The sequence below is a fragment of the Balaenoptera ricei genome, chromosome 11, assembly GCF_028023285.1.
Source record: "Balaenoptera ricei isolate mBalRic1 chromosome 11, mBalRic1.hap2, whole genome shotgun sequence".
In the NCBI taxonomy this organism is placed as follows: Eukaryota; Metazoa; Chordata; class Mammalia; order Artiodactyla; family Balaenopteridae; genus Balaenoptera; species Balaenoptera ricei.
In genome coordinates, this window is record NC_082649.1 from 75865216 (window position 1) to 75890787 (window position 25572).

The following is a 25572-nucleotide window of genomic DNA, read 5'->3' on the forward strand; positions in this document are numbered from 1 at the left end:
GATTCATGGTAACTATTTATAATAGCAAAAAAAGGAAATAACCTAAATATTCAGGGTCTGGATTAAAAAACTTATGTGGGACATCCATGAAATGGAATATTATGAATCTGTAAAAGAAATAAAGGTGCTTTCTGTATACAAGAGGCATATCCATTTTTCTTCTTTACTAGAATATCTTCAGAATGGTTATGAAGGGAAATTTGAGAAATCAGATGATGCTTTCAACCATGATTTTCTTTTCTTTTTTTAAACTTTCTTTTCTTTAATTAATTAATTGATTAATTTATTTAAAAAAATTTTTTTTGGCTCTGTTGGGTCTTTGTTGCGGCGCATGGGCTTTCTCTAGTTGCAGAGATCATTGCGGTGTGCAGGCTTCTCATTGTGGTGGCTTCTCTTGTTGTGGAGTGTGGGCTCTAGGCGCATGGGCTTCAGTAGTTGCAGCACGTGGGCTCAGCAGTTGTGGCTTGTGGGCTCTAGAGCTCAGGCTCAGTAGTTGTGGCACACGGCCTTAGTTGCTCAGTGGCATGTGGGATCTTCCCGGACCAGAGCTTGAACCTGTGTCCCCTGCATTGGCAGGTGGATTCTTAACCACTGCGCCACCAGGGAAGCCCTAAACTTTCGATTTTAAAACAATTATATATTCACAGGAAGTTGGAAAGATAGTACAGGGAGGTCCCTGTGCCCTTCGTCTCGTTTCCCCAATGGTTGCAGCTCAAAGAACTATAGTACGATACCAAAACCAGGAAACTGATATTGGTACAACGTGTGTGTATGCTATTATATCACCAGTGTAGAATGGAGTAACCACCACTGCAGTCAAGATACACAACTGTTTCATCACCACAAGGATCTCCCTCTTGTTGCCCTGTGTCAGTTACACCCACCCTTCCCTGCACCATCCCTACCCCTGGCAACCACTATAACCGGTTTTTCATCTCTAAAGTTTTGTCACTTTGAGAATATTATGTAAATGGAATAATGCAGCGTGAGATTTTTTTTTCCACTTAGCATAAAGCCCTTGAAGTCCATCCAAGTTGTTGTCTGTATCAGTAGCTTGTTCCTTTTTATTGTTGAATATTATTCCATGATCTGGAGGTACTACAATTTGTTTAATCATTCACCTATTATATGACATTTTGGTTGTTTCCAGTTTGGGGCTATTGCAAATTAAGCTACTATGAACAATCATGGACAGGTTTTTGTGTGAACATAAGTTTTCATTTCACTGGGATAAATGCCCAGGATTGCGATCAGTGGGTTGTAGGATAAGTGTATGCTTAGTTTTTTAGAAGCTGCCAAATTACTTTCCAGAGTGCTGTACCATTTTACATTCCCAACCACAGTTTTCTTTTCATACAGAATGCTATTGACTAGTGTTAACACAACGGCACGAGGCCAAAGGCACATGAGAATCTGAGCTATTTTGAACTTCTAGAGAAAATAAATTTAATATACATTAGATGGAGGAAAAAAGAGAGGTCAGGACTAATCTCTTTGCTGGCCCACAAGGTCCCATGTTTATTGTCCCAGGTTTTCAGAATAATTCTTCCCTCACCATCAAGCTAACCTTTGGTTGGAAAGCTGCAACACATTGTACAGGTCACCTGGGTGTACCCCTGACCTATGACCCCTGCTTGTATTCTGTCCCAAGGCACCCTCTGAAGCTTGGTCTCATTCTGGAATGTTCTACCTCCAAGAATAGTCATTTAGAGATTTTAGAGTCATTTCAGAGCCATCCCCTCCCAGGGACCTCTGTACTTACACACCCTGCCCCCCAGATCCCCAGCACTAAATAGCATTAAAACTGTTTTGAATATGTCTGTCGACCCTGACCCCCACCCTCCAGGCTTTCGTTGTTAGGGTACAGGCGTGAGGTCACACACTTCCCCATGTCAGGAATGCAGGCTCCAGGTCATGCTGCCCTTCCTGCTGTCCTTGGACATATAATAACTCCTGAGCCTGAATTTCCTCACCTGTACAGTTGAGGTTATAGATTAACAACAGTACCTGCTAACAGGGCCATTCGGTTGTTCTGCAGGTAGTTATAGGGTGTCTATTATGGGCCAGCTGAGGATACAGTGGTGAACAAAGAGGAGGCCTTGCCCTCCGGGAGTGCAACTAAAAGAGGAGACCATAACTGCCGTGCTCAGCCCAGCCTTTGGCATGTAGTTGGCCCTTGAGAAATGTTAGTTATTTCATTATTGTAGTTAAACTCAATACTTGTTTGTGGACTTGAATGGAATATGAACCCAGTATTACACATCTGGTCTAGTATAGTCTCATTCATTGTAGTCAGCCATTAATTGCCATTAATTATTAGGAGTGTGCTGGTTTATCCCATTGCTAAAGTCAGATAAATTGCTGACCAAAGTCACTCCATTTTGTGCTTAACACTTAGGTTTATTCTGAATTTAATATCTTTTTTTTAAAAAATATTATTTATTTATTTAGGCTGCTCTGGGTCTTAGTTGCGGCACGTGGGATCTTCGTTGCAGCATGTTTAGTTGCAGCATGCGGGCTTCTTAGTTGTGGCATGTGGACTCTTAGTTGCGGCATGTGAACTCGTAGTTGCAGCATGTATGTGAGGTCTGGTTCCCTGACCAGGGATTGAACCCAGGCCCGCCTGCATTGGGAGTGCAGATTCTAACCCACTGGACCACCAGGGAAGTCGCCTGAATTTAATAGCTTGAATATCAGATTCAGAAAGTGTCTCTTGCCGTAACAGCTTTGAAAAAGAGAGTCTTTATACAAACTTGCAAAAAAGTCCCTAACAGTGTGTTCAAAGGTCTATATATTATCAAAAGACTCCCACAACAATAAGGAACAATTTCATTGTTTATAAAAGGCAACATATTTCATAAATACTTAATCAGAAATACAAAATTTAGCAGGGGAAAAAAACCCTTAGAGGAAATTAATTTTTTTAATTTGTAAAAATGCCAAAAAAGGTAGCCAAAAAAAAAAAAGACGACGATGGCAGCTGAATGAATGCAAAAATACTCAAAAGAGTATTTGTCTGAATTTTAGGCAAACTGTTCATTATGCAAATTGGTCAATGAACAAACTGGTCACTAGGTAATTTATCATTAGGACATGTGGCTCTGGTCAGAGTAGTCTGTTCCTAGGGTAGAACCAACATGGCAGCCATGGGCAAGTTGGCTATTATGATAGGGCTGGATGGGAGTGTCCTATTGGATGAGTCTAGGTTACACCCCTGCTTCCAGGAAGTGGGGGGAGGGATATGGGGCCTCTCTGACTTCCATAGGGTAAGTTGGGGCCCTGTTCCCTTCTATGACCCACACAACCACAGAGGTCTCCAAATAGTAACCAGCAGATGTTCATTATGGTAAATGAATAGACAGACTCAGGTAACACGGACTCCAGTCATTGTTCATCAACCATCCAGTAATGTGACTTTGCAAAAGTTCCCTAAGCTCTCCTCAGCCTGAGTTTACTCATGCATAAAATGTCAGGGTGGACTTAGATGGTCGCCGCAGTCCCTGTAGGCTCTACGATTTCCCGAGATTTCACTGCTGTCAGAACTCCTCCCATGCTGTGACCTTTCCAGCAGACTAGAGGCTAGAATGGAGATAAGGAGTACCATTTTTTGTGAAGCGTTTGAAGACAGGCAAGACTTTGCTATAGCAAAGGTTAATGTGCTGTGTCTCAAAGATCCATTTCCCCAGGCTCTCAGAATGTAAATGTTAAAGTGATGAAAACAGTGAAATCTAGGCTCTGGTTCATTTGAATCAGGGCTGCTCACCCCTCATGGTGCAGCCCTGGAACAGAGGGCCTCCTCTGTGGCCTGCAGCTTCATAAACTTGGGTTTAGTCTGTCAGCACTGATTTAAAGAGATTTGGTAGTTCAGTTTACTTCTGGGAAAAAACTGACATTCACAGCGGGGTTTGGGGGCTAATAGTGAAACCTGAGCTGGCTTCTTCCCCCCTGGAGGGGCGGAGTGAGTTAGATGTTTGCACGGAAGGCTGTGGTGTAAAGTCTACAAATTTGCAGGCCTTATGCTTTCTCCACTTTAAACCGAAAGGTGTTGCAACATAGTTTTAATTGCTAAACCCTCGCTGCAAACCCAAATCTCTGGATTTGATAAGAATTGGGTGTGAAAGGCTGTGAATAATGGCGGTTTTCTTTCTTTTTTTTTTCTTATAAACTTATTTATTTTTATTTTTAGTTATTTTTGGTTGCGTTGGGTCTTTGTTGCTGTGCGCGGGCTTTCTCTAGTTGCGGTGAGCGGGGGCTACTCTTCGTTGCAGTGTGCGGGCTTCTCATCGCACTGGCTTCTCTTGCGGAGCACGGGCTCTAGGCGCGTGGGCTTCAGTAGTTGTGGCACACGGGCTCAGTAGTTGTGGCTCGTGGGCTCTAGAACGCACGCTCAGTAGTTGTGGTGCACGGGCTTAGTTGCTCCGTGGCATGTGGGATCTTCCCGGACCAGAGCTCGAACCCGTGTCCCCTGCATTGGCAGGCGGATTCTTAACCACTGTGCCACCGGGGAAGCCCCCTAATGGCGGTTTTCTGCCAGGTGTGTTTGTTTGTTCCTCCCCTCCTTCATTTGCTTCCTTGTTTGTGCCTAAGCCCAGACCAAAGGTGTGCTCTCCTCCAGGTGATAGGCCTGTAGAGGTGACTACAGTTTACCTTCATTTCTATTCCTTGCTGGAATCTATGGACCTTGTATCTACCCCAATCTCCTGAGAACAAGCAACTCTGAATTCTTCTTGCCATAGCTGGTTGACTGACTGATTGTACATCTCAAATGCAAAACTTTGCATTTTCAAATACTTTTGTGTCTGGTTCAGAAGTGACAGAAAAAGAGAGAGCTTGCTGGTGGTACTGTCTTCCCTAAAAAATAAGAAATACCCTTCTAGGTCTGTTTAAAAAAAATTTTTTTTTTTTTTTGGCCTACTGAGACTTCTTCAATTCTTCCTTCATTTGGGCTTCCTAGCTCCCAGCCAGACTCACTCAGGATGGGATGCCTTGCAGGGTTTTGGCAAGACAGTAAGAACTGGCCTTTATTTATTTGTTTTTGGCCATGAGGCATGTGGGATCTTAGTTCCCCTACCAGAGATTGAACCTGTGCCCCCTGCATTGAGAGCGTGGAGTCTCAACCACTGGACCAACAGGGAAGTCCCAGAACTGGCCTTTAAATCCTGGCTCGGACACTTGCTATTTGTGTGACCTGGGCTCATCATATACCTCTCTGAGTTTCCACAAAATTTCCATAAAACAGGAGCAATAATAAAACGTACTTCAGGGATATTGTGAGTATACATAGTAGGCACTCAATTTCTAATTCTTACCTCTATTAATTGAATCTATCAATTTAAACATTAAACTTAGGCCCTTCTGAAAACTCTTTAAGTAAAGAATGCCATGGATGGATGGATTTAGGAATTCATGTTTACCAATACAGCTTAAAGGCAACGTTTCAATAGGATGTTTTTAGTTGCAAGGAAGAGAAAATGCTGACCCAAACTGGCATAAATAATAAGAAAATATGTTACCCAACGGTGTGATGGTTGATTTCAGTGGCTTACTGGTGTTGGTAAGGACCCAGGTTTCCCTGCTGTCTCTCAGCCTCCTCTAGAGTAGGTTGTATCTACTCGTGGTCACAGGTAACTGGAGCAGCAGGTAGAGGCATCATACTTAGACACAGCAATATCCAGAGGTAGAACAAGGGGGCTTTTATTCCAGTGTCCTCTTCTTCGGAGCCAGAAAACCTTTCCCAGAAACGTCCCATCAGATATATCCTTACATTTCAGTGGGCAGAACTGAGTCGCATGCTAGAGACGACTAATGAGAATTAAACTAATGAGTCGTCTAATGAGACGACTAAGATGGAATTAAACCAGTTAGGATTTATCTCTAAGCTAGGGATGAGGTGAGCATTTCCTAAGTCACGTTGGGGAGTATAGCTCCTTGAATGAAATCCAGGTTCCATTAGCAAAGGAATATGGGGAGGGTTGTTTTGATCACCTCCTCTTCACCCTGTTAGTGAGGAGGGATTCCCACCCTAGGGTTATGGGGGTGACCAAACACACGACACTTGACACTGGGCAGATGAGACTGACAGCAGTTTATTAGTCACCTATACTCAGCCTTGGGGAGGAGGACACCACACACCATGCAGGGCCACATGGGAGGTACACTCGAGAACACAGTATCTGTAGTCACAAGAGGTGAGGTGCCCCTTAGTTGCTGCAGGAGGATGTGATTGGCTTGTTGGAATAATTCCGTGGGCTGGCAGGAACTGAAGCCCACTTCTCAGGGATAAGCAGGAACTGTGCCTGGTCCCTTCAACAAGAAGGGTTATATGGCTAGGGGACCTTATGGGTGCAGCATAGTGGGGAGGGGGACTTGCAGTTAGGCCATTTAAAGTCCTCCCAATTTTATCAGATGTCAAGGCAGCACATAATATTGAACTTTAATGTTAGGGCTTAACACCACAGGGATGGATGTGGGATATATGTATGTGGCAGATGACCATCCATCTGAGCAACCATCCCTTCCTGCCTTCTGTCATCCATCCATCCGTCCGTCCATCCATCCATCCATCCATCCTCTATATCTTCCACAAAAGATTGACATTCTTTCTGCTTCTCTGGTTGGTTTCCATGGTGTCCAGCTCATAGTTGTTTGTGAGTGGTCAACATTTGGATCAGCCCTTCTAGTCTTGTCGCCAACTCTTCACCTTTTTCAACTCTGCACTAGCCAGCAGAGTCAACTCATTGACTCTGGAATGTGCTTTATTCTGCTGCTGCTTTTCCTAGAACCATCCTCCTCTCTTCTCCACTTGTCCAAATTCCCCCTCCCTTGAGCCAAATCCCTCATCATTCAAACACACCTTCTCTCCCTTCCCTGAATTCTGGTTCTTCATGTCAGCCCAGAACCTTCGTGGCAGTTGCTTTGTGTGAGTGCATAACCACACAATCATCGAAGTCCTGTGAAAAATATCCAGATACAGATACAAAAGCAGTATGACTAGAATCTCTAAGTGAACATTTATCTAGCACCTGGCATGTAGAAGGCACTCAATAAAAAAGTGTAGAAATGGTCAATAAAACACCTGAATAGCCTTAAAATTCTGAACATTATTTTTAAAAGGCTACGTATTGATTGATATGCAGAGATTTTCAGGGCTCAGAGAAATGATTTCTCATTTTCAATCTAGGTCACCGTTTAATTGGCTTCAACATTTGCTGCATACACCCTTAGGATTTTCACATTACCTATGCACTGTCTATGTTATTACTAACATGTTTCTTTAAATTGATTCATTTTAAAACCTATTCTAGATCTAAGCAATAGTATCTGTGACATCGGGGGCTTTATGTGCTAGTTATTTTCATGTATCTTAGAAAAAATACACAATTAAGATATCAAATAATTGTCTATGTGACACCTAAACTTATTTTATGTGACACATTTGGGAATCTCTGATCTTGCTATATTCATATCTACATAATTTATGATAAAAAGCCAGTCAGACACAAAAGACTACTATTGTATGTTTACTATTGTATGCTTTTTTTTTTTAAAGGACTGACAGCTTCCATTCCTTCCCCGTGTATGCTTTTATATGAACATTTTAGTAAAGGCAAAACTCTAGAGACAGAGGGAACAACAGTAGTTGCCTGGAGCTAGGGATGGAAGTGGGGATTAACCTTGAACAGGCAGCAGGGAACTTTCTGGAGTGACGGAAATATTATAAAACTGGATGGTGGTGATGGTTGCACACTGTATGAATTTAGAAGAATTCATCAAACTCTATATTTAAAATGGATACACTGAATCTTTTGTAAATTGTATCTCAAAGAAGAAGGAGGAGGAGGAGAAAAAGAAGAAAGAAAAGAAATAATCAACAAGGAGGAAAGAAATAATCAACAAGGAGGGGGCAAGACGGGGCTTCTGGAATCCTGGTGATGTTCTGTTTCTTGATCTGGGTGTTGGTTACAAGGTATGTTCACTTTGTGAAAAACTAATCAAACCATTCATTTATGCTTTATGCACATTTCTATATGAGTGTTATATCCCAGTAACAAAATTTACTAAAAAGAAGAAAAAAATCAGCCAAGGTAGGGACACCATTTCTTTCCAAGTAATAAAAAGTTATTACTTTCCTGTTTATTATTTTGTATAATCACATTGCCCTGCCAATTTAGTTTCATGACCTTAGGTGTTCAGGTTTTGTGTGTCTTAATACAGAAAGGGTTATAAAAAGATACATTTAGCTACTCACACAAGTGCTATAAGAATGTCAGCGGAAGCAATTGTTTCTTAATTATTCATTGCAATTATCAACGTGGACAATATTCAACTTGCAACCAAAATAAATAGATGTTTTAAGAGACCTTGGTGGAACAATCAAATCATCAATCTCAAAAAGTAACCCCCTCTCTCAGCCCAGTTCTTCCACTGCCTGCCAGAGTTTCAATTCTATATTTATCTCTTCAAATCAGCAGTATAGCAATTAGTTATTATAATAAGAGCTACCAATTTATTGTGTGTCGACTTTATGCCAGGCCCTGCATTATCAGAGTTTTTCGTACTTTAATTGCCTCACTTCATTTTCACAACAACCCTGCCACAGAGTTGTTTTATTCTACTTTATAGTAGAGGAAACTGAGGCTGAGGGGTCCAGGCCCGCATTGCTGGTGAGTGACAGAGCCAGAGAGCCAGCTGGAGTCCCACCCAGTGTGCTTTGCTCTGTCTGGGACCTGACGTCAGTAACAGGAAATAAGTGATAACGTGTAGAATTCTGAATCCCAAAACATGGCTCTTTACATGGTTACTATAGTTACTTCTCTACACGATGCCCTTGTTTTTTGCCAGGATAACAATGGATCCACTATTAGCCATTGAGGTGTTGAACCTCCACCATCATCATGAAACCTGAGGACATTTCAGTAGGTTTAAAATAGTGTTCCTGCCTTTTTTTTTTTTTTTTAATTTATTTATTTATTTATTTATTTATGGCTGTGTTGGGTCTTCGTTTCTGTGCGAGGGCTTTCTCTAGTTGCGGCAAGCGGGGGCCACTCTTCATCGCGGTGCACAGGCCTCTCATTATCGCGGCCTCTCTTGTTGCGGAGCACAGGCTCCAGACGCGCAGGCTCAGTAATTGTGGCTCACGGGCCTAGTCGCTCCGCGGCATGTGGGATCTTCCCAGACCAGGGCTCGAACCCGTGTCCCCTGCATTGGCAGGCAGATTCTCAACCACTGCGCCACCAGGGAAGCCCCCGTGTTCCTGCCTTTTAATCAGACCTTTTATTTCAGAAGCCCCTGGGATATTAACAGATCCTGTACTATGGAAGCTTTACAAATATTGTTATTTGCGCCTTGTGTAAAACATAGGGGCTTTCTAAAGGTAATACAGCTGTATCTTAGGCAGAGTCCCACAGGACTCTTATAAAAGCGATGCATTTGGGTGGGGGGGGGGTGTACACGGGTGCTCCCTCAATGCGTTGAGGGAGGGAGAGGGCATCCAGGCAGGAAGACGTGTGGAAAGAGAGGACTTGGATGTATTAGGAAGAAGAGACTCAGCCTGGGAGGGACAGGATAGAGGGGACAGGAGCTGTGCTTTTCAAGTGAATAAGCCTCTTGCTAAACTAGCAAACCCACGCGGAGGAAGTGGTTTGGATTAGGAATGAGGCAGGAGGAACCAAGGCCTGAAATGTGTTATTGACAAGCATTTAGAGCACTGAGCTGTCAGGGAGAATGAGAACTCAGAATGTGGAGTTGTCTTGCCTCCTGTGTGCCAGCTGGCCATGCTATGGTCAGGCAGCTTTATTCCCTTTTGGCATTTATGGACTCTCAAGGCCTGTGAACTTCGCAGATATGGCACACTAAGACACACACGGGACTAAAGGCAGAAGCCAGATCTTCTGATCCCTTTAATTACAGAGTCATAATGGTGAAGAGGATGGTGACATCCAAGGACGACCACAGGGCCTCTCTCTCACCACTGGTGAGAACCAGATTCCTTCCCCTGGTTCTGTAGCTCCCAGCAGAGTTTTGGAAGCTGATTAAAGAGAAAATCTGTAATAATAGGTAATTAGAAACCTTACAAAGAGGAAAAATGCTCTTATCAAACTTACCAAAGCATCTCCATGGCTGGAAGCGGGGAAGGCATTGGAAACCTCGCCAGCAGCAAGGGCCACTTGTGCCAGCGGTTGGCCGAGAGGCTGGGGCAAGTGTGCAGAGGGACTGGAGCTGGTCCCCAGGGGTGGAGCGGGGAGACTGTTTAGAAATGTGTTTCCCAGTCAGCAGCCAGTGGGTAAAAGGCTAAGGAAAGCCTTTTACCAGCCCCAGGAGAACCTCAGCTGGTGAAACCAGTGGCACAATGACCAAAGGCGACTGAGGGGGAGAAAGGGCGAGACACACACACAAAAGAGACAGGACCCACCACCAAGAAAGGCTGAGTTGAGTGGGTTTCTCCACTGGCCATCCACTTGGCTATTCAGAATACCCCAGGAGGGTAGTTGGGAGGAGTTCAGCAAAGTCTTGGGTCCAGATAATCCATGCAATTAGCTGCTTTAAGGTCCCTTTCCTCTTGGGGTCCCTTGGGACCGTCTGTCCCCATCTTGGGAGGGGTGGTGGGAGGTAATTGTATGACCACAGGTGGCTGAGTGTAGGTTTAGCCCCCAGGTGACCTGCTTGGACTTCGATAGCTCTCCAAGCAGTTGATCAGCATCCCCCAACCTTTGGGGGCACCTCCCTACCCAGGGGGTGGTCACAGCCTCTCTCCAATCTGTGGCTGAGGCATACACTCCCACCCTGCTCCCCGCAGGACCCCCCATTTGAATGCTCAAGAGGCTGGTGGGGAAAACGCCCTGAAGGGACACAGACTTTCTTTTTTGCATTCCTGGTCCACCAATCCTAAGGCTCCCTGAGGCTGGGGGCAGCGTGAGGGGCTCTAAGTGACAGAGGTGAGGTGGGGTGGGAAAGGGTGCTCCCCGCTGTGGGTAATCATCCAAGAGATTCATGCTGCTTTGGGGGCCGAGTTTCATTTGCTGGTTCCTTTTCCTATCTTGTTTACTGTTTTCTCTTTGGTGCTCTTTCATTTCTCTACTCAGTAAACCATACTGCCCAGGGTTATGGCCAGGGTTGTCCCAGGTGAAGCAGGACACCCTGAGTGAAGACTGAGACACAGCCTTCTCTGTCAACAAGGTCACGTTCCAGCTGGTAATGGACAATCATAAACGGAGTGAGTGTTTATGCTCAGTGGGGGCGAGCAGGGGGGTGGTTTGGGAGCCCAGGGATGGGGAGGGGTTGAGGCCAGGGAGATCTCCCAAAGGAGGGGGGAATTGGTGCTGGTTTGTGCTAGAGTTGCCAGATAAAATACAGGATGGCTTGTATTTAATGCAATATTTGTGACAGACTTATACTAAAACAATTATTTGTTGTTTATCTGAAATTCAGATTTAACTGAGCATCCTGTGTTTTCATTTGCTAAACCTGGCAATCCTAGTTCCTGATGAATATACAGGAGTTAGCTGAGTAAATAGAGGGACAGGAGGAAAGGGCATCCTGTGGAGGGAACAGCACGTGCAAAGACCTGGTGGTGACCATGCTTCACTTAAGGAACTGAACATTGCCCAGTGGCTGCAGCATGGAGTCCAAGGGGAAAGGGAGGGGGCAGAGAGAAGGCACTGAACTGTCACCTGTTTGTTGGGGATGTGCTAGGCGCCAGGCACATTGTGAAGATCTAGGGTGCTGTTGTGAGCCAGACAGACACAGGGAGCCCATGGTTCAGCTGAGAAGCAGTGAGGGGAGGAGTGAAGGACAGGCACTGTGGAAGTTATAGCTGGGGGACATCAGCCTGGCTGGGAGGTCAGGGAAGGTCAGGAAGGGCCTCTCTGAGGAGATGAAAACATGCTGAAGGACGAGGAGACAGGCTTGCCCCGGGCTGGGGGAAGCGTGTTTTAGGCTAAGGGAACAGCATAACGGAGGCCCTGAAGTGAAAAAATGTGCAGTGGGTCCCAGATGCCAAGATGTGGCAGAGGGGCTGGGGTCCTGAGAGAGAGAAGAGGTGCAGAGGAGGGGGCTGAACAAGTGGGCAGGGGCCGGATCCTGAAGGCAGTGGGAGCCATTGAAGGAGTTTAAAGCAGGCAGGGTGACACAACCAGCTTTGTGTTCTTAAAGGTGACTCACGGTGGAGAGAAGAGGACGGGTGGGTAGTGTGGCGGCAGAGAGAATGAGGGAGGCCAGGAGGGGCTACTGCGGATGCCCAGGATGGACAGTTTGGTGGCTTGGCCCGGCGCGATGGTGGTGGAGATGGAGAGAGAGGGAAGGAGAGATGGATCCAGGCTGCACTGAGGAGGAAGACTTGGCAGGGCTGGGTGATCTGGCACCGGGATGTGAGGGGGTGGGAGTAGCACGCATGACTCAAAGCTTCTGGTTTGGACAGATGGGAGGATGGTGGCACCACTTGCTGAGCTGAGCTGGGGACTTGGGAGGCTTGGGGTGGTGAGGCAAGAGGGTTCAGGTTTGCACATGTTGAAGGTGAGGAAGCTGGTGGTGGACCATGGAGGACAGACTGTGAACGAGGAGAAACCCAAGGGGAGGCAAGCAGAGCTGTGTTCAGATCTCTTCTCAGACTTGGCTGAGTGGCCTTGATCACCGACTTCACCTCTCCTTGCCTTCATTTTCTCACCTGTATTCATGGGATGATGTGGGTCATCTTCACAGTTGTGGGGGTGTGGTGGGAAGCCTCCAAGATCACCCCTAATGACCCTGCCTCCTGGTATTCAGGTCCACGTGTGGTACCCTCCCACACTGCAATAGGGTTGGTCTGTGAGACCAGGAGACTATGGGTATGTCACTTTCAAGGCTGGGTTATAAGAGACATTGTGGCTTCTCTCTTAGATTGCTTGCTCTGGGGGACACCAGCTGCCAGGTTGTCAGGAGAGGCTCATGTGAAGAGGAGCTACTGCATTCTGCGAAAAACTACATGAGTGAGCTTGAAGCAAATGTTCCTGCCCCAGCCAAGCCTTCAGCTGACTGCAGCCCCAGCTGACATCTAGACTGCAAGATCCGCTACCTACCTAATCTGCTTCCAGAGTCCTGACCTTCAGAAACTGAGATAAGAAACGTTTGTTGGTGGACTTCCCTGGTGGCTCAGTGGTTAAGAGTCTGCCTGCCAATGCAGGGGACATGGGTTGGATCCCTGGTCTGGGAAGATCCCACATGCCATGGAGCAACTAAGCCCGTGTGCCACAACTACTGAACCTGCGTGCCACAACTACTGAAGCCTGTGCGCCTAGAGCCCGTGCTCTGCAACAAGAGAAGCCACCACAATGAGAAGCCCGAGCACCGCAACAAAGAGTAGCCCCCGTTCTCCGCAACTAGAGAAAGCCCGCACGCAGCAACGAAGACCCAACGCAGCCAAAAATAAATAAATACATAAATAAATTTATAAAAAAAAAAAAAAAGGAAAAGAAACGTTTGTTGGGGGACTTCCCTGGTGGTGCAGTGGTTAAGAATCCTCCTGCCAAAAAAAAAAAAAAAAGAATCCTCCTGCCAATGCAGGGGACACGGGTTCAATCCCTGGTTCGGGGAGATCCCACATGCCGCAAAGCAACTAAGCCCATGTGCCACAACTACTGAGCCTGCACCCTGAGCCCGCGCACCGCAACTGCTGAGCCCACGTGCCACAACTACTGAAGCCCACGCGCCGAGAGCCCGTGCTCCGCAACAAGAGAAGCCACCACAATGAGAAGCCCGAGCATCTTAACGAAGAGTAGCCTCTGCTCGCCACAACTAGAGAAAGCCTGCAAGCAGCCAAAAAAAAAAAAACAAAAACAAAAAAAAGAAACGTTTGTTGGGAATTCCCTGGCGGTCCAGTGGTTAGGACTTGGCACTTCCAGTGCCTGGGACTGGGTTCAATCCCTTGTCGGGGAACTAAGATCCCCCAAGCTGCGTGGTGCAGCCAAAAAAGGAAGAAAGGTTTGTTGTTTTAAGTCCCTAAATTTTGGGACAACTTATGATGCAGCAATAGAGGACTGATCCAGAGGATAAAAGCACTTAGCATAGTGCCTGGCACATAGTAGGGGCTTTAGGAAATGCAGCATCTGTAGGTCTGGAATTATGGATTTGGGAATCTTTGGGCTTAGAGACAAGAATGGAATCCACAGAGGTGGCTGAGCCAGTCCACAGGGAGGAGTAGATGGAGAAGAGAGTATGGCCTTGGCCAGAAACCTGGGCATAAGGAGTGGGTAAAGCAAGAGGAGGAGCATCTCCATGAGTCTAAGAGGAAGGAGGAAAACTAGAACAGGGCTCGGGGAAGAGGTTGTCCCTAGGAGAGTGTGGTCAGTGATATCACTGCAGGGAGGCCTGAGAGGAGATCTGAGGAGTGTCTTTCGGATTCAACAACAAGGAGTTTTCTGGTGGCCCCACAAGAGCTATGCAGGTGGAGAAGTGGGCCCCTAAGGTCAGATTGAAAGCTGTGGGTCGGTATATAAGGGTAAACACTTTCTACGCCCAAGCCCCAAACCAAGATGGTTTACAGGAGAATCCTATAGAAAATCTAAACCACAGAAAAACCCCAATCTTATAGAAGCTGCTCTAGTGAGTAGACACCGATTCCTTAATTTATTTTTTTAAAAATTATTTATTTATTTATTTATTTGGCTGCGTCGGGTCTTAGTTGCGGCACGCAGGATCTTTGTTGCAGTACGCGGATCTTTCATTGCAGCACGCGGGCTCAAGAGCGCTCGGGCTCAGTAGTTGTGGTGCATGGGCTTAGCTGCCCTGCGGCATGTGGGATCTTAGTTCCCCAACCAGGGATTGAACCCCACGTCCCCTGCATTGGAAGGCAGATTCTTAACCACTGGATCACCAGGGAAGTCCCCCCTTAACTTATTTTATGAGGCTCATGTAACTTTGATAGCAAAATCAGACAAAGAGAGAATAAGACAGGAAAATAGTAGGCATATCTCATTCATAGATATGGACACAAAAACTCTAAATTATTAGCAAATGAAATCCAGCACTATTTTGGAAAAAAAAGCACATCATCAAGGAATGCATGGATGGGTTATAGTAAAATCCATGGTTGTAATTAATTACATTAGGGGGGAAAATCTCACATTTGATAAAATTCAACACCCATTCATAATAAAGCAGAATGGTACATCCTTACTTTGATAAAGGGTATCTACCAAAAATCTACAAGAAACACCATATTTAATGGTGCCATATTAGAAGCAGTCAAGAACAAGATAAAAATGTCACTATCATCATTGTTACTCAACATTGTGCTGGAGATTTTAGTCAGTGCAGTAAAATAAGGAAAAGGAAATAAAGACTGGACAGGAAGATACCAAATGTTATTACTTACAGACTCTATAACTACTTACATAGAAAATTCAAGAAAGCCTGTAAACTTCCTAGAACTAAATTAGAACTAAAAAAGAGTTTGCTGGATATAAGATTATTATATAATATGAACTACATTTCAATAACCATCAATAGGTTATAAAACACAAATTTGAAAATATAATTTACAATAGTATTAAAAACTTTGAGATGTGTAGGAATTGTTCTGAGAAAACCACTGACAAAATTAATTCCTCTCAGTTTTTAGTTGAGGAAATAGAAGCCCCGAGAGGAGAAATGACTCCTCCAAGGACACCAGTAAGCCAGGGGCAATTTTGGATTTTCAGTGGCACCAAATCCTGGAGATCTGTGTTGGGTACTTTCAGCATTACCTTTCTTCTGTAAAAAATAAAACTCGTATTTTTCTGATTATAAATTCAGCATCCGTGCATTCTAGAAAATATAGAAAATTCAGAAGAACATTTGGAAGTAGTAAGTCACTAATATTCCCATCATACTGCCTAGAACTAGGATCAGTGATTTCGTGTATTTCCATCAAAATTTTTGCCTGTGTATATTTACATTTTTAAAAATAAAATTAGGATTATACCATGTATACCATTTTGTGCACTGCTTATTTTCACACACATTTCCCTGTATCCTCACCTAGTCTTTTTGAGTATGATAATGTAGCACTCAGTTATGTTGATGAAGCATATGTCATTTATTTAACGTATTGAGTTTTCAGAGAAAAACCAAGTATCAGATATGACTGTGATGATCCTGCAGATAAAAGTTAAACCCCAGAGGCAGCTCACGCAATCGCAGCCATGAAGCACAGGTGAGTTTCCAAGGCAAGTGGTTATTCCTGCTGAAGGGGAAATGGCAAATACCAACATCACATACCTGGTCCCACCTGGAAAGGGTTGGAGATCTGGTTAGCAGGAAGTGAATGGGATTTGGAAACAGTCTATGCTTGGAGACCCATTAGCTCTGAGACTTTAGGTAGTTCCCCACTCTTTGCAGCCTTGGCTTCCTTCGTGGCGGTAGCGGCGCCAGCTTCATCTAGGGCCGGCTCCTTCAGGCCTCAGAGCCTTTGCACTAGTCGTTTCCTCTGCTGAAGTCACTCTGCCCTTCTCCCCACCTCGCTGCCTTTCACTACTCCCCGACAAGGCTGGAGAGGTGACCTTACTACCTATCCCACAGAAGACAAGGCCGGGAGGTGCTCTGGCCACAGTCCCGGAGTCCAGATCTTCCATAGCCACTGTATCTGAAGCAGAGGTCCCCTCCCCTTATTCTCCATCTGATTCATGTACCTCCCAACATTTATAATCATAACTTGTCATTATTTTGGCTACTGGCTGTTTCCTTGGGTCTTTTCTGTTTTCTCCTCTCATTAGGACGCCCCTCCCTCTTGGTGACCGCTTTACTCTCCAGGCCTGGAACATGGGAGTTCTCGGGGCCCCATGAGAGTTCGTGAAATGACAAGAGAAACAACTGTGGGGACCCTAGGCCTGAGAACTTAGCGAAAACTGCCGGGGTCTGGGCTGATCCCAATCTGCAGGCGGAGGCGGGACGTCGGGCGGATTCTGGGCGGAGCCTCAGGGGCTCGATTGGGGCGTCGGGGCGGGGCTTCGGGGCTGCTGCGGAGCCGGTCTGACCTAGGCGCCCAGGCTACGCCTGATTGAGTTGCTCTGGCCGCTTGGCCCTCCGGCCAGCATCCCACGCCGCCGTTAGGGGGCGTCTGCGCTCGTGGCGCCGCGTCTCGGCTGGGAAGGCACCGCCCGCGCCGGGCGGCAGGAGCCGCAACTCCGGGCGCGGGCTCAGTCGTCCCTTCTGCCGCCACTGTCGCCGCCGGGCGCGGGCTCACTCGTCCACGCTCTCTCGTTCTCCGGCCGCCGGCGTCTCCCGGACCGGCCACCACAGCTGCCGCAGCGCAGTGAGTAGTAGGGGCGGGCCCACGGCGTGGGGGCCCGGCTCGGGAGGGCCGGGCACTAGCAGAAGCCCGCGCGGAGCGGCCCGGGGAGCGGGGTTGAGGAGAATCCGGGCGGCGGCGGGGCCGCACTGAAGGGACCGTGGGGAGCCCGGGCGGCGCGCTCCGGGGCTGGCACAAGCCCGCGGCGGGCTGGCTGCGGCCGGGGGCCGGTCTTGGGCGGAGGTTCCGGGCCCCGCCCGGGCGGGGGGGGACGTGCGGGTTCGGCGGACCCGGGTTCCAGGCTCGGGTGCGTGCCCTCTTCCAGGCCCTGAGAATCTCCCGTCCCACGCCGGGGCCGGATCGGGGCGGGGGACTCCGCCTGCGGGCAACAGCGAAGCCCGGCCCGGACGGGAGCACCTCGAGGTTTGCTCGAAAATGATTGTTTGGGGTGGTGCTTATTGGCCACCGTTTGCCTTAATTTAAAGCCTACGCCTTAGGGGATTTTCCGCCCCAAAGAGACTGACTCCAGCTGAGTTCTTTATGCTCAGATTTGTGTGTGTCAGGGCATTTTTAATGCTGGATGTCAGAGGTGATAAATGGCCGTGGAAAGGGGGAGCCCCTGAAGCACCTGCCGGGCTGTCAGTGGTGGAGGCTGTGTCTGGGGGGTGGGACTCGAGAAATGAAACAGAGATCCTGTTTGGATATTCTGCTGAAGTTATGTTTCTGCAAGTATACCAGTTCTAGGACAAGTTGATAATTCCAGTTTTAGAGCTTTGTGATAGAAGAGGTTTGAGTGGTCAAGAGACCCGGGGTGACCTGGTTTGGCTAAGAATGTGTGGGGTAGCCTAAGTGTCCCTTACTCTTTCCCCTTGGCATGTTCATTTTCTTGCCGTCACAAATACCTAGGTACATGAATGATCCCAAGATAGGAAAGAAGGGAGGGGCCAGCATTTAACACAGGACTGAGCCCAAGATTGAGATGTTTTCAAATGAACAGATGTGTAGCTAGGAAAAGGAAAATCTTTTTACCTGCATGGTTGGCAGGTTGAGAGAACTTGCCCTTTGGCTGAGAACTATCAGGCCATACTAATACTTCATTTTGTATAACACCGTAGATATTAAGGATTGAGTGGTCAGGGACCTCCATAGATGCCATTTCTAAGGTTTGTGTGATTTGAATTTTCATAAATCATATTTTAAAGCATTACTGCATAAAGGAATTCTAGGGTTCTATGAATCCCTCAGTGTGTCTTGGATTTTGATATTTGGAGTCTGTTTAAAATGGAATACACATATTTATTTGGATTGGTTTTACCTTGGAGATAATCCTGAGTCATGCTTTAGAGAAGTTGCTTCTGTGATGAAGAGCTCAGATGTCTGGTGGTCTCTGTGGAAGCCAGATGCTTCCCTTTACCTGTAGTTCTCCCTTCTGGAGCTCGGGGGAAAGGAGGATGGTGTCGGGGAGACTGGAAGCAGATTAAGAGGCCTTCTCTTCCATGTATGCCCTGTCTCCATGCCCGTGCTCTAAATTACTTGTGTTCACACTCTCAAGTTTCTCAATTTACCACAGAAATTTTATTTATGGTACTGCCACTAGTATTTTCACATTTGTTTGATACTTGTCAGTTTACCAGTGTGGTTTTTTTAAAATATATTTATTTATTTTGGCTGCGTTGGGTCTTCGCTGCTGTGCGCAGGCTTTCTCTAGTCGCGGCGAGCGGGGGCTACTCTTTTTTTTTTTTTTTTAATTTATTTAATTAACTAATTTATTTATTTTTGACTGTGTTGGGTCTTCGTTTCTGTGCAAGGGCTTTCTCCAGTTGCGGCGAGCGGGGGCCACTCTTCATCGCGGTGCGCGGGCCTCTCACTGTCGCGGCCTCTCTTGTTGCGGAGCACAGGCTCCAGACGCGCAGGCTCAGCAGTTGTGGCTCACGGGCCCAGTTGCTCTGTGGCATGTAGGATCTTCCCAGACCAGGGCTCGAACCCGTGTCCCCTGCATTGGCAGGCAGACTCTCAACCACTGCACCACCAGGGAAGCCCTAGGGGCTACTCTTCCTTGTGGTGTGCGGGCTTCTCATTGCGGTGGCTTCTCTTGTTGCGGAGCACGGGCTCTAGGCGCACGGGCTTCAGTAGTTGTGGCACATGGGCTCAGTAGTTGTGGCTTACAGGCTCTAGAGCGCAGGCTCAGTAGTTGTGGCGCACGGGCTTAGTTCTCTGCGGCATGTGGGATCTTCCCGGACCAGGTCTCGAACCCGTGTCCCCTGCACTGGCAGGTGGATTCTTAACCACTACGCCACCAGGGAAGTCCTACCAATGTTTTTTGATTCATGATCTCATTTTCTTTTCTGCAAGAAGCAGCTGGGCATAAAGAGTGATTTACTCAGAGTCTCATAATTAGTAATGGAGCCGACTTGGGATACACATCCTCACTGGTGACCAGTTCTCTTTCTTCTGCGCTGGCCTGCCTGTGACTTTAGAATTCTAGTCTGGATCTGTTACCCTGTAGGCCAGTTGTTGCCTTTGTGTTGTGCCCAAGTGGTATAATTACTTTTGGGAAGGTGCTATTATTCCGTTTTATTTTACAGAAACTGGGGGTAAGAGGAATTTTATGGTTTTGTGACTGTTTGTGACAGCTCTTTAGTATTAAAGTCACTTTTCAACGTAGAGCGCCTTTCTCCTAGACCACAGAAGGATTAGTTTTCGGACAAAACAATCCATTTCTGCAGTGGTTATGGTTGGGGTAACCTAACACCATAATCACATTCCCCTTGTGCGCCTGGCTACCTATGCCACCTTGTATGTGAATGTTAACCCAAAAGACTCCTTTAGATGTCGCTGAACTAGTTACTATAAAAAGTATTTCACTTTCAAACTCCCACATTTCAAGAACAGAGAAATTCAGCACAAAGGTAATTCTGAGGGTATGTATAGGTGGAATTTATTGAGTCTTCTTTTCTGAATGCCAGACACAAAGATTTCAGTAGGAAGGCGTTTTAAAAGGGCTACCTGGAAACTTTGGGAAGGCGGTAGTTATACATTTTTATTATTTATTCAAGTTTGGAGGTGTGTATTGCAGTGTATAGGTTATTATGTAGGAGCAGGACTTTTAGCCCGGAGAATTCTTAGTCTGTAGCAGAAATGATAAACCCAGAATATTTGTGTTAAATTAGTTCATCATAACCATGAAGCCTGTAATTGAGTTCTGCAGTGGTGAGGAGAATGACTTTCAGGTGTTCTTATGCTATTCTTTAAGCCATTAACTTGTTGAATTGTGCATTTTTCACATTTGCTACTGTGGAAAATTCTTAGCGATTTCTTTTAAGACTTTTATAAATTCTTGAGTGTGTGTGTGTTTTCCTTAATGTAATTATCTGCTAACATTACACTGTCAGAATTTGTACATTAGTCATAATTTTCAGTACTGCTTTACATTCTTTGGGAACGGTCAGCTGGTTGTTTCCACATGTATTTTATTTGCACCAAAGGTCAGCTCTTTTCAGGTGAGCTGATTTTAAAGGGTCAGATGTCTGTCTTTGAACTTTACAATTGTTTGTGCTTGGCTGCATTCACTGTTGTTTAAAATGATTGTTAGTAAGGAAAGTCACTTTAAAGGAAAATGTTTTTCATTGTTACCTTCATAATCTCCATTCCTGGACAATTTTCTGAAATGTTGGATTTTTCTTTGTCTTCATCAAGTAAAACAGGCCCATTTGATGCCCATTTCAAGATCTTCCTTCAGCTGCCTGTCTTGTGGTCCTTTAATTTCTCATTAAGCCCTCCACTGGAGAGTGCCAGAAGGGAGAGAAGATGAAAAGCAAATGAATCATTTTCTAATTGTTAGCAGCTCTGGAAAATGACTTAGAAATTGAAGCTATTCCGGAAATTCTTTTGCATTATGTTTTATTTCATTCATCTGCATTGTCTCTGAGACGGTCCTAATAGTCATCAATTCAGAGGTCAGATTATCCAGCTATTGGTTGACCAGGAATCTCTTTGCTTTTTTTTGGTTTGCTTCTTGCTGTATCTGAGCATCTTCACAGAGGATGTTTAGAAGTAAGGTGCAGAGATAAAATTTAAACTAATCAATACTATTTTTTCCCCTTAGAGCTTTTTAGTGAACGTTTTGATTTGGGGGGATAGTTTAGTAGTTGTTATTGGAAGTGACTAATAGTAACTTCATTTTATTTTGATGTATCTTACACACAAATGACGGGAGGCTTTTGGGTACTTTTTAAGAAACATGGGCTTATATAGATTCCCATAATTGCTTTCCTGAATTATTAAGTTTGAGGTTTTATTACATCTTTGTACTGGAACAGAACCTTGGCTTTTGCTGTGGAACAGGTTCAGGGGCATCATCTAATGTGTGTGTGTGTGTGTGTTTGCTCAAAAAGTTATCTTGTTTTGATTTAGCAGTAAAAAAGAAAAAAAAAAGGATTAATAGTGGACAGTCCTTGCTTAACAGCTGTAACTTTGATGATGTCTGTTTTTTTACTTGTCTTTGGTCTCCCATTTCTTACCATTCGGATATTCATGGAGTGGAGTTCTTTACTTCACTTAAGACAGAGAACAGGGCTTCCCTGGTGGCGCAGTGGTTAAGATTCTGCCTGCCAATGCAGGAGACATGAGTTCGAGCTGTGGTCTGGGAAGATCCCACATGCTGCGGAACAGTTAAGCCCGTGCACCACAACTACTGAGCCTGAGCTCTAGAGCCCGCAAGCCACAACTACTGAGCCTGCGCGCCTGGAGCCCGTGCTCCGCAACAGGAGAAGCCACTGCAATGAGAAGCCCGCGCACCACAACAAAGAGTAGCCCGCATTCACCGCAACTAGAGAGAAAGCCCACACACAGCAATGAAGACCCGATGCAGACAAAAATAAAATAAATAAAATAAATAAGTTAAAGAAAAAAAAGAAAAGACAGAGGATAGCAGCCTTCAATTACACTAGTGAGTAGGTTCTTGCTATTTTGCTTCAGGGGAATTTTTACAAACCCATTATGATTGCTCACTTTGAGTTACTGTTAAATTTGTAAATAAATCCCTACTAGGTGGATAGGGTTAATAGATGGCTGTAGGGGTGTTTTAAGTTAATCCTTTCGATTTCTCATTTCTTGGATTCTATTCTTGCAGTTTCTATCCGAGGAGGGATTTTATGGAAAGATCTGGACTAGGAGTCAGGAAACCCAAGCTCTTGTTCAGTTGTTAGTTTACTTTCTAGCTGTGGGGACTTGAGCAAGTCTCTTAATCTGCCGGTTCTCTCTTTTGCATCTCTAAAAGGGGGATAGTTATTCACGCTCTGCTACTGTATCGGGAATGTTGGGGGGACACTCCCCCCCCCGCCCCCGCCCATTACTTAAATTGTTTCTTTATTCTAGAATCCCTTTTCAGGTTGTCCTAATATGCCTGCAGAGCTCCACTGAGTAAGCTCTTCCCGGAAGTCCTCCATTTTCACGTTTGGAATGGTTCTGCGTCTTCCTTCGCTCAGGTCTCTGCCAGGCCATCTATTATATAGTACTTTTTGTTTGTTTGTTTGTTTTCATTTTTGGCTGGGTTGGGTCTTCGTTGCTGCACGTGCGCTTTCTCTAGTTGAGGCAAGCAGGGGCTACTCTTCGTTGCGGTGCGCGAGCTTCTCATTGCGGTGGCTTCTCTTGTTGCGGAGCACAGGCTCTAGAGCACAGGCTCAGTAGTTGTGGCTCACGGGCCTAGCTGCTCCACGGCATGTGGGATCTTCCCCGACCAGGTCTCGAACCCGTGTCCCCTGCATTGGCAGGTGGATTCTTAAGCACTGCACCACCAGGGAAGCCCTTATATAGTACTTTTGAATATTATCCTGTACTTCAGTTGCTGCATGTTGCCTTTCTTCATGGATTGAAAGCTCCACGAGGGCAAGGACCATACCTTTCCTCGCTCTACTCTCCAGTAAATGTTGGTTGACTGAATTATTTTTGAGGCTGTCAGTAACGAATACTTCAGGTGATGGGAAAATGCCAAAGATGGGCATCTTACCAGAACTTTTGGATGACTGGCCTTTTAAATCGCTCAGTTGCTGATCTACTGATCTGTCTGTTGGATCAGTAACTCAATCAGGTGCTCGTAATACAAATTGGTAAAACGTGTTTCTTGGTTCTGTTACTTCAAATACTGTTTATGAAGCAAGTCAGAGGAATGAAAGGTTGTCACAACAGCCCTGAATTTGACATTTGTTCCATTTCTCACCCTGTACCATGTGGAGACCTATCTATATCCAGCTGCTGAGTGTGGAGAATAAAAACTGAACCCACGTTGTCTGGTCCACATTTTAGCTTGTTTGCTTTGAAGAATTTGCAAGGTAGAGAAATAGATGCTTCAGGCTCTGATTTCAGCCCCTGCTGTGCTATGCAAATGTTCTCTACATGCCTGAGTGACCTTTTGAGAAAGAGCCTTTGTGATCTTCTGTAGCCAGGGCCTGTTCTGGGAATTAGTGTGCCAGATTCCTCTAAAAGTGGGGAAAGTGAATCTGTGCAAAGACCACGTTAACAAAAAACAAACAAACAAACAAAACAGTGCTTTTCCTGGATAAATACCGATAACTCCATGTTTCTTACTGTCTCTTGCCAAAGCTTTTGAAATTTGCTCTGGAGTTTGCTTTGCCGGGTGATTTGGGGAATGATGTGTGTGAGGGAGAACTGACTAAAGCAATTCAGTAGCTGGGAAACTGTTAAAGTGCTTTTGAATTCTAGATAAAAGTAAATTCAAACTGGCATCATTAGTATCTAGGTGTGTATCAGTGTCTTCAGACTGGCTCTCCATAGGTGCCAGCTGACTGACTCTCAGATTTGTAAGGTTCTTTTTGCCCCCCGTTGTGCTTTAATGGTTTGGCATTTAACTGTTTTCTATTTGTTTTGATTATTGTACAAAATGAAATGTATCGTTATTAAAAGTATAATTAGTTTTTCTATTTTACAAAAGAGCTGCCATTCTGACATATTTCTCCTGGAAAGAGATACCGGTGTCTTGGAGGTTTATGGTTTTTAATGCTTTTGCTAAGGTGTTTAGTTTATATAGCTGAAATGCTGATGAAAAAGTTTTCCCTTTCTCTCTTTCTCTTAACCTTTTTGATAAGGATCATCACAGGCTTGTACCAGGATAAGGTTGTAGAGGTAATCGTAGTGTTCTCCTGTAGGAATTCTAAAAACTGAATTCTCAGAGAAGGTAGGTAGAGTTTGAATGACTGGTTTACTCACTAGGCTCTACCTTCTTCTCTAAGTATAGGATAACTCTTTCTCTGTAAAGATTTGCCAGTCTCTTGGGGACCCATAGAAGGCCTTAGAGGAATCCTTTCCTCCCCAGATCTTTGCCTTGTAGCAGGTTTTAGTTGAGCCAAGATGAGTAGTTTTCTGGTGTTTGACCTGCTCTGTTGGGTGAGAAAGCTTTTCTATTCTGTTTTCATAGTTACATGCACTGTCACATGTCTTTTTCTCTTCCCCAAGTTTCCCTGGAACCTGGGCTCCCCGAGACGCAGCACTGGAGCAGATGGATAATGGAGACTGGGGCTATATGGTGAGAGGCTTTTGCAGATGCATTTTGAAGGCTGGCAAATTATTTTTGTGTGTCTTTCCCTGCCTCTTATGTATTCTTAGGTATAATACATCTCATAAGAATGAAAATTATCAATGGTGCAACCCCCCCACCCCCAATTAGTTTAGATGTATTTTTTGGGTGTTTTAACTTTGTTTGGTGTTTTTAGGTAAGCGAGCTCAACATGGACTCTCTATGTAACTTTTTATAATCATTTTATTTTTTTGGTCTTTAAAGTATGTTGCCCTTAAAACTCTTCCATCATAGAGTAGTGACTGTTAAATGTCTAGTAGGTAATGGGTAGAGAGGACATTTTCTTGTGGTTGGGGAGGTGTACGGTTGAGAAGGTGCCACTTCTCCCACTAGCACTTTTTTTCGCATGTGCATGTGTCTTCCTATTTTTCTTTTCCTTTGGTAAGAAATATTTTATTTGTATAGTACCTGTCTTTATCTGTCTTATTTTATTTCTTAAATATGATTTTAAAAACCAAAGGTATGTATTATTTAGAGAAGCTTGCTTTTGAAAATTAAAGGCCAGATTGCAACATTAATATTACAAAAGTGAATATACTATCAGATTATGAAATTTGAAAGCTGCTATTATCCATTGGGTATATGAGATTGTGTTGACCAAACTGTGTATTTTAACTTAGTATTTGATACTGTTATTTCCATGAAAAAGTTAGGAAGATTAGTTCTACACAAATTTTTATTTTTAAAATAGATTTCATGGTTTTTCCCCCTCTTTTTGAGGGGGAAAAGACAAAAGAAATAT

General features: G+C 45.1%; 1 protein-coding gene across 12 annotated transcripts in view; it reads left to right on the forward strand.

The window, feature by feature from the left end:
* KCTD6 (potassium channel tetramerization domain containing 6) overlaps positions 1-25572 on the forward strand; it is a 57881-nt gene that overhangs the window by 30499 nt on the left and 1810 nt on the right. For 3 of the 12 annotated variants that reach the window (XR_009505906.1, XR_009505907.1, XR_009505905.1), the window contains 2 exons: positions 11082-11212; positions 12874-15893. Coding sequence is in view for 7 of the 12 variants with exons in the window: in XM_059940053.1 (XP_059796036.1) it covers positions 24753-24779 (27 nt within the window). In the remaining 5 variants the exon portion in view is untranslated. Of the gene's footprint in view, positions 1-7825; positions 7967-11081; positions 11213-12873; positions 15894-17100; positions 17264-17473; positions 17663-19104; positions 20161-20679; positions 22192-24709; positions 24780-25572 lie in introns of those variants that run through there. The other 9 variants (XR_009505904.1, XR_009505903.1, XM_059940048.1 and 6 more) reach the window with 8 other exon arrangements.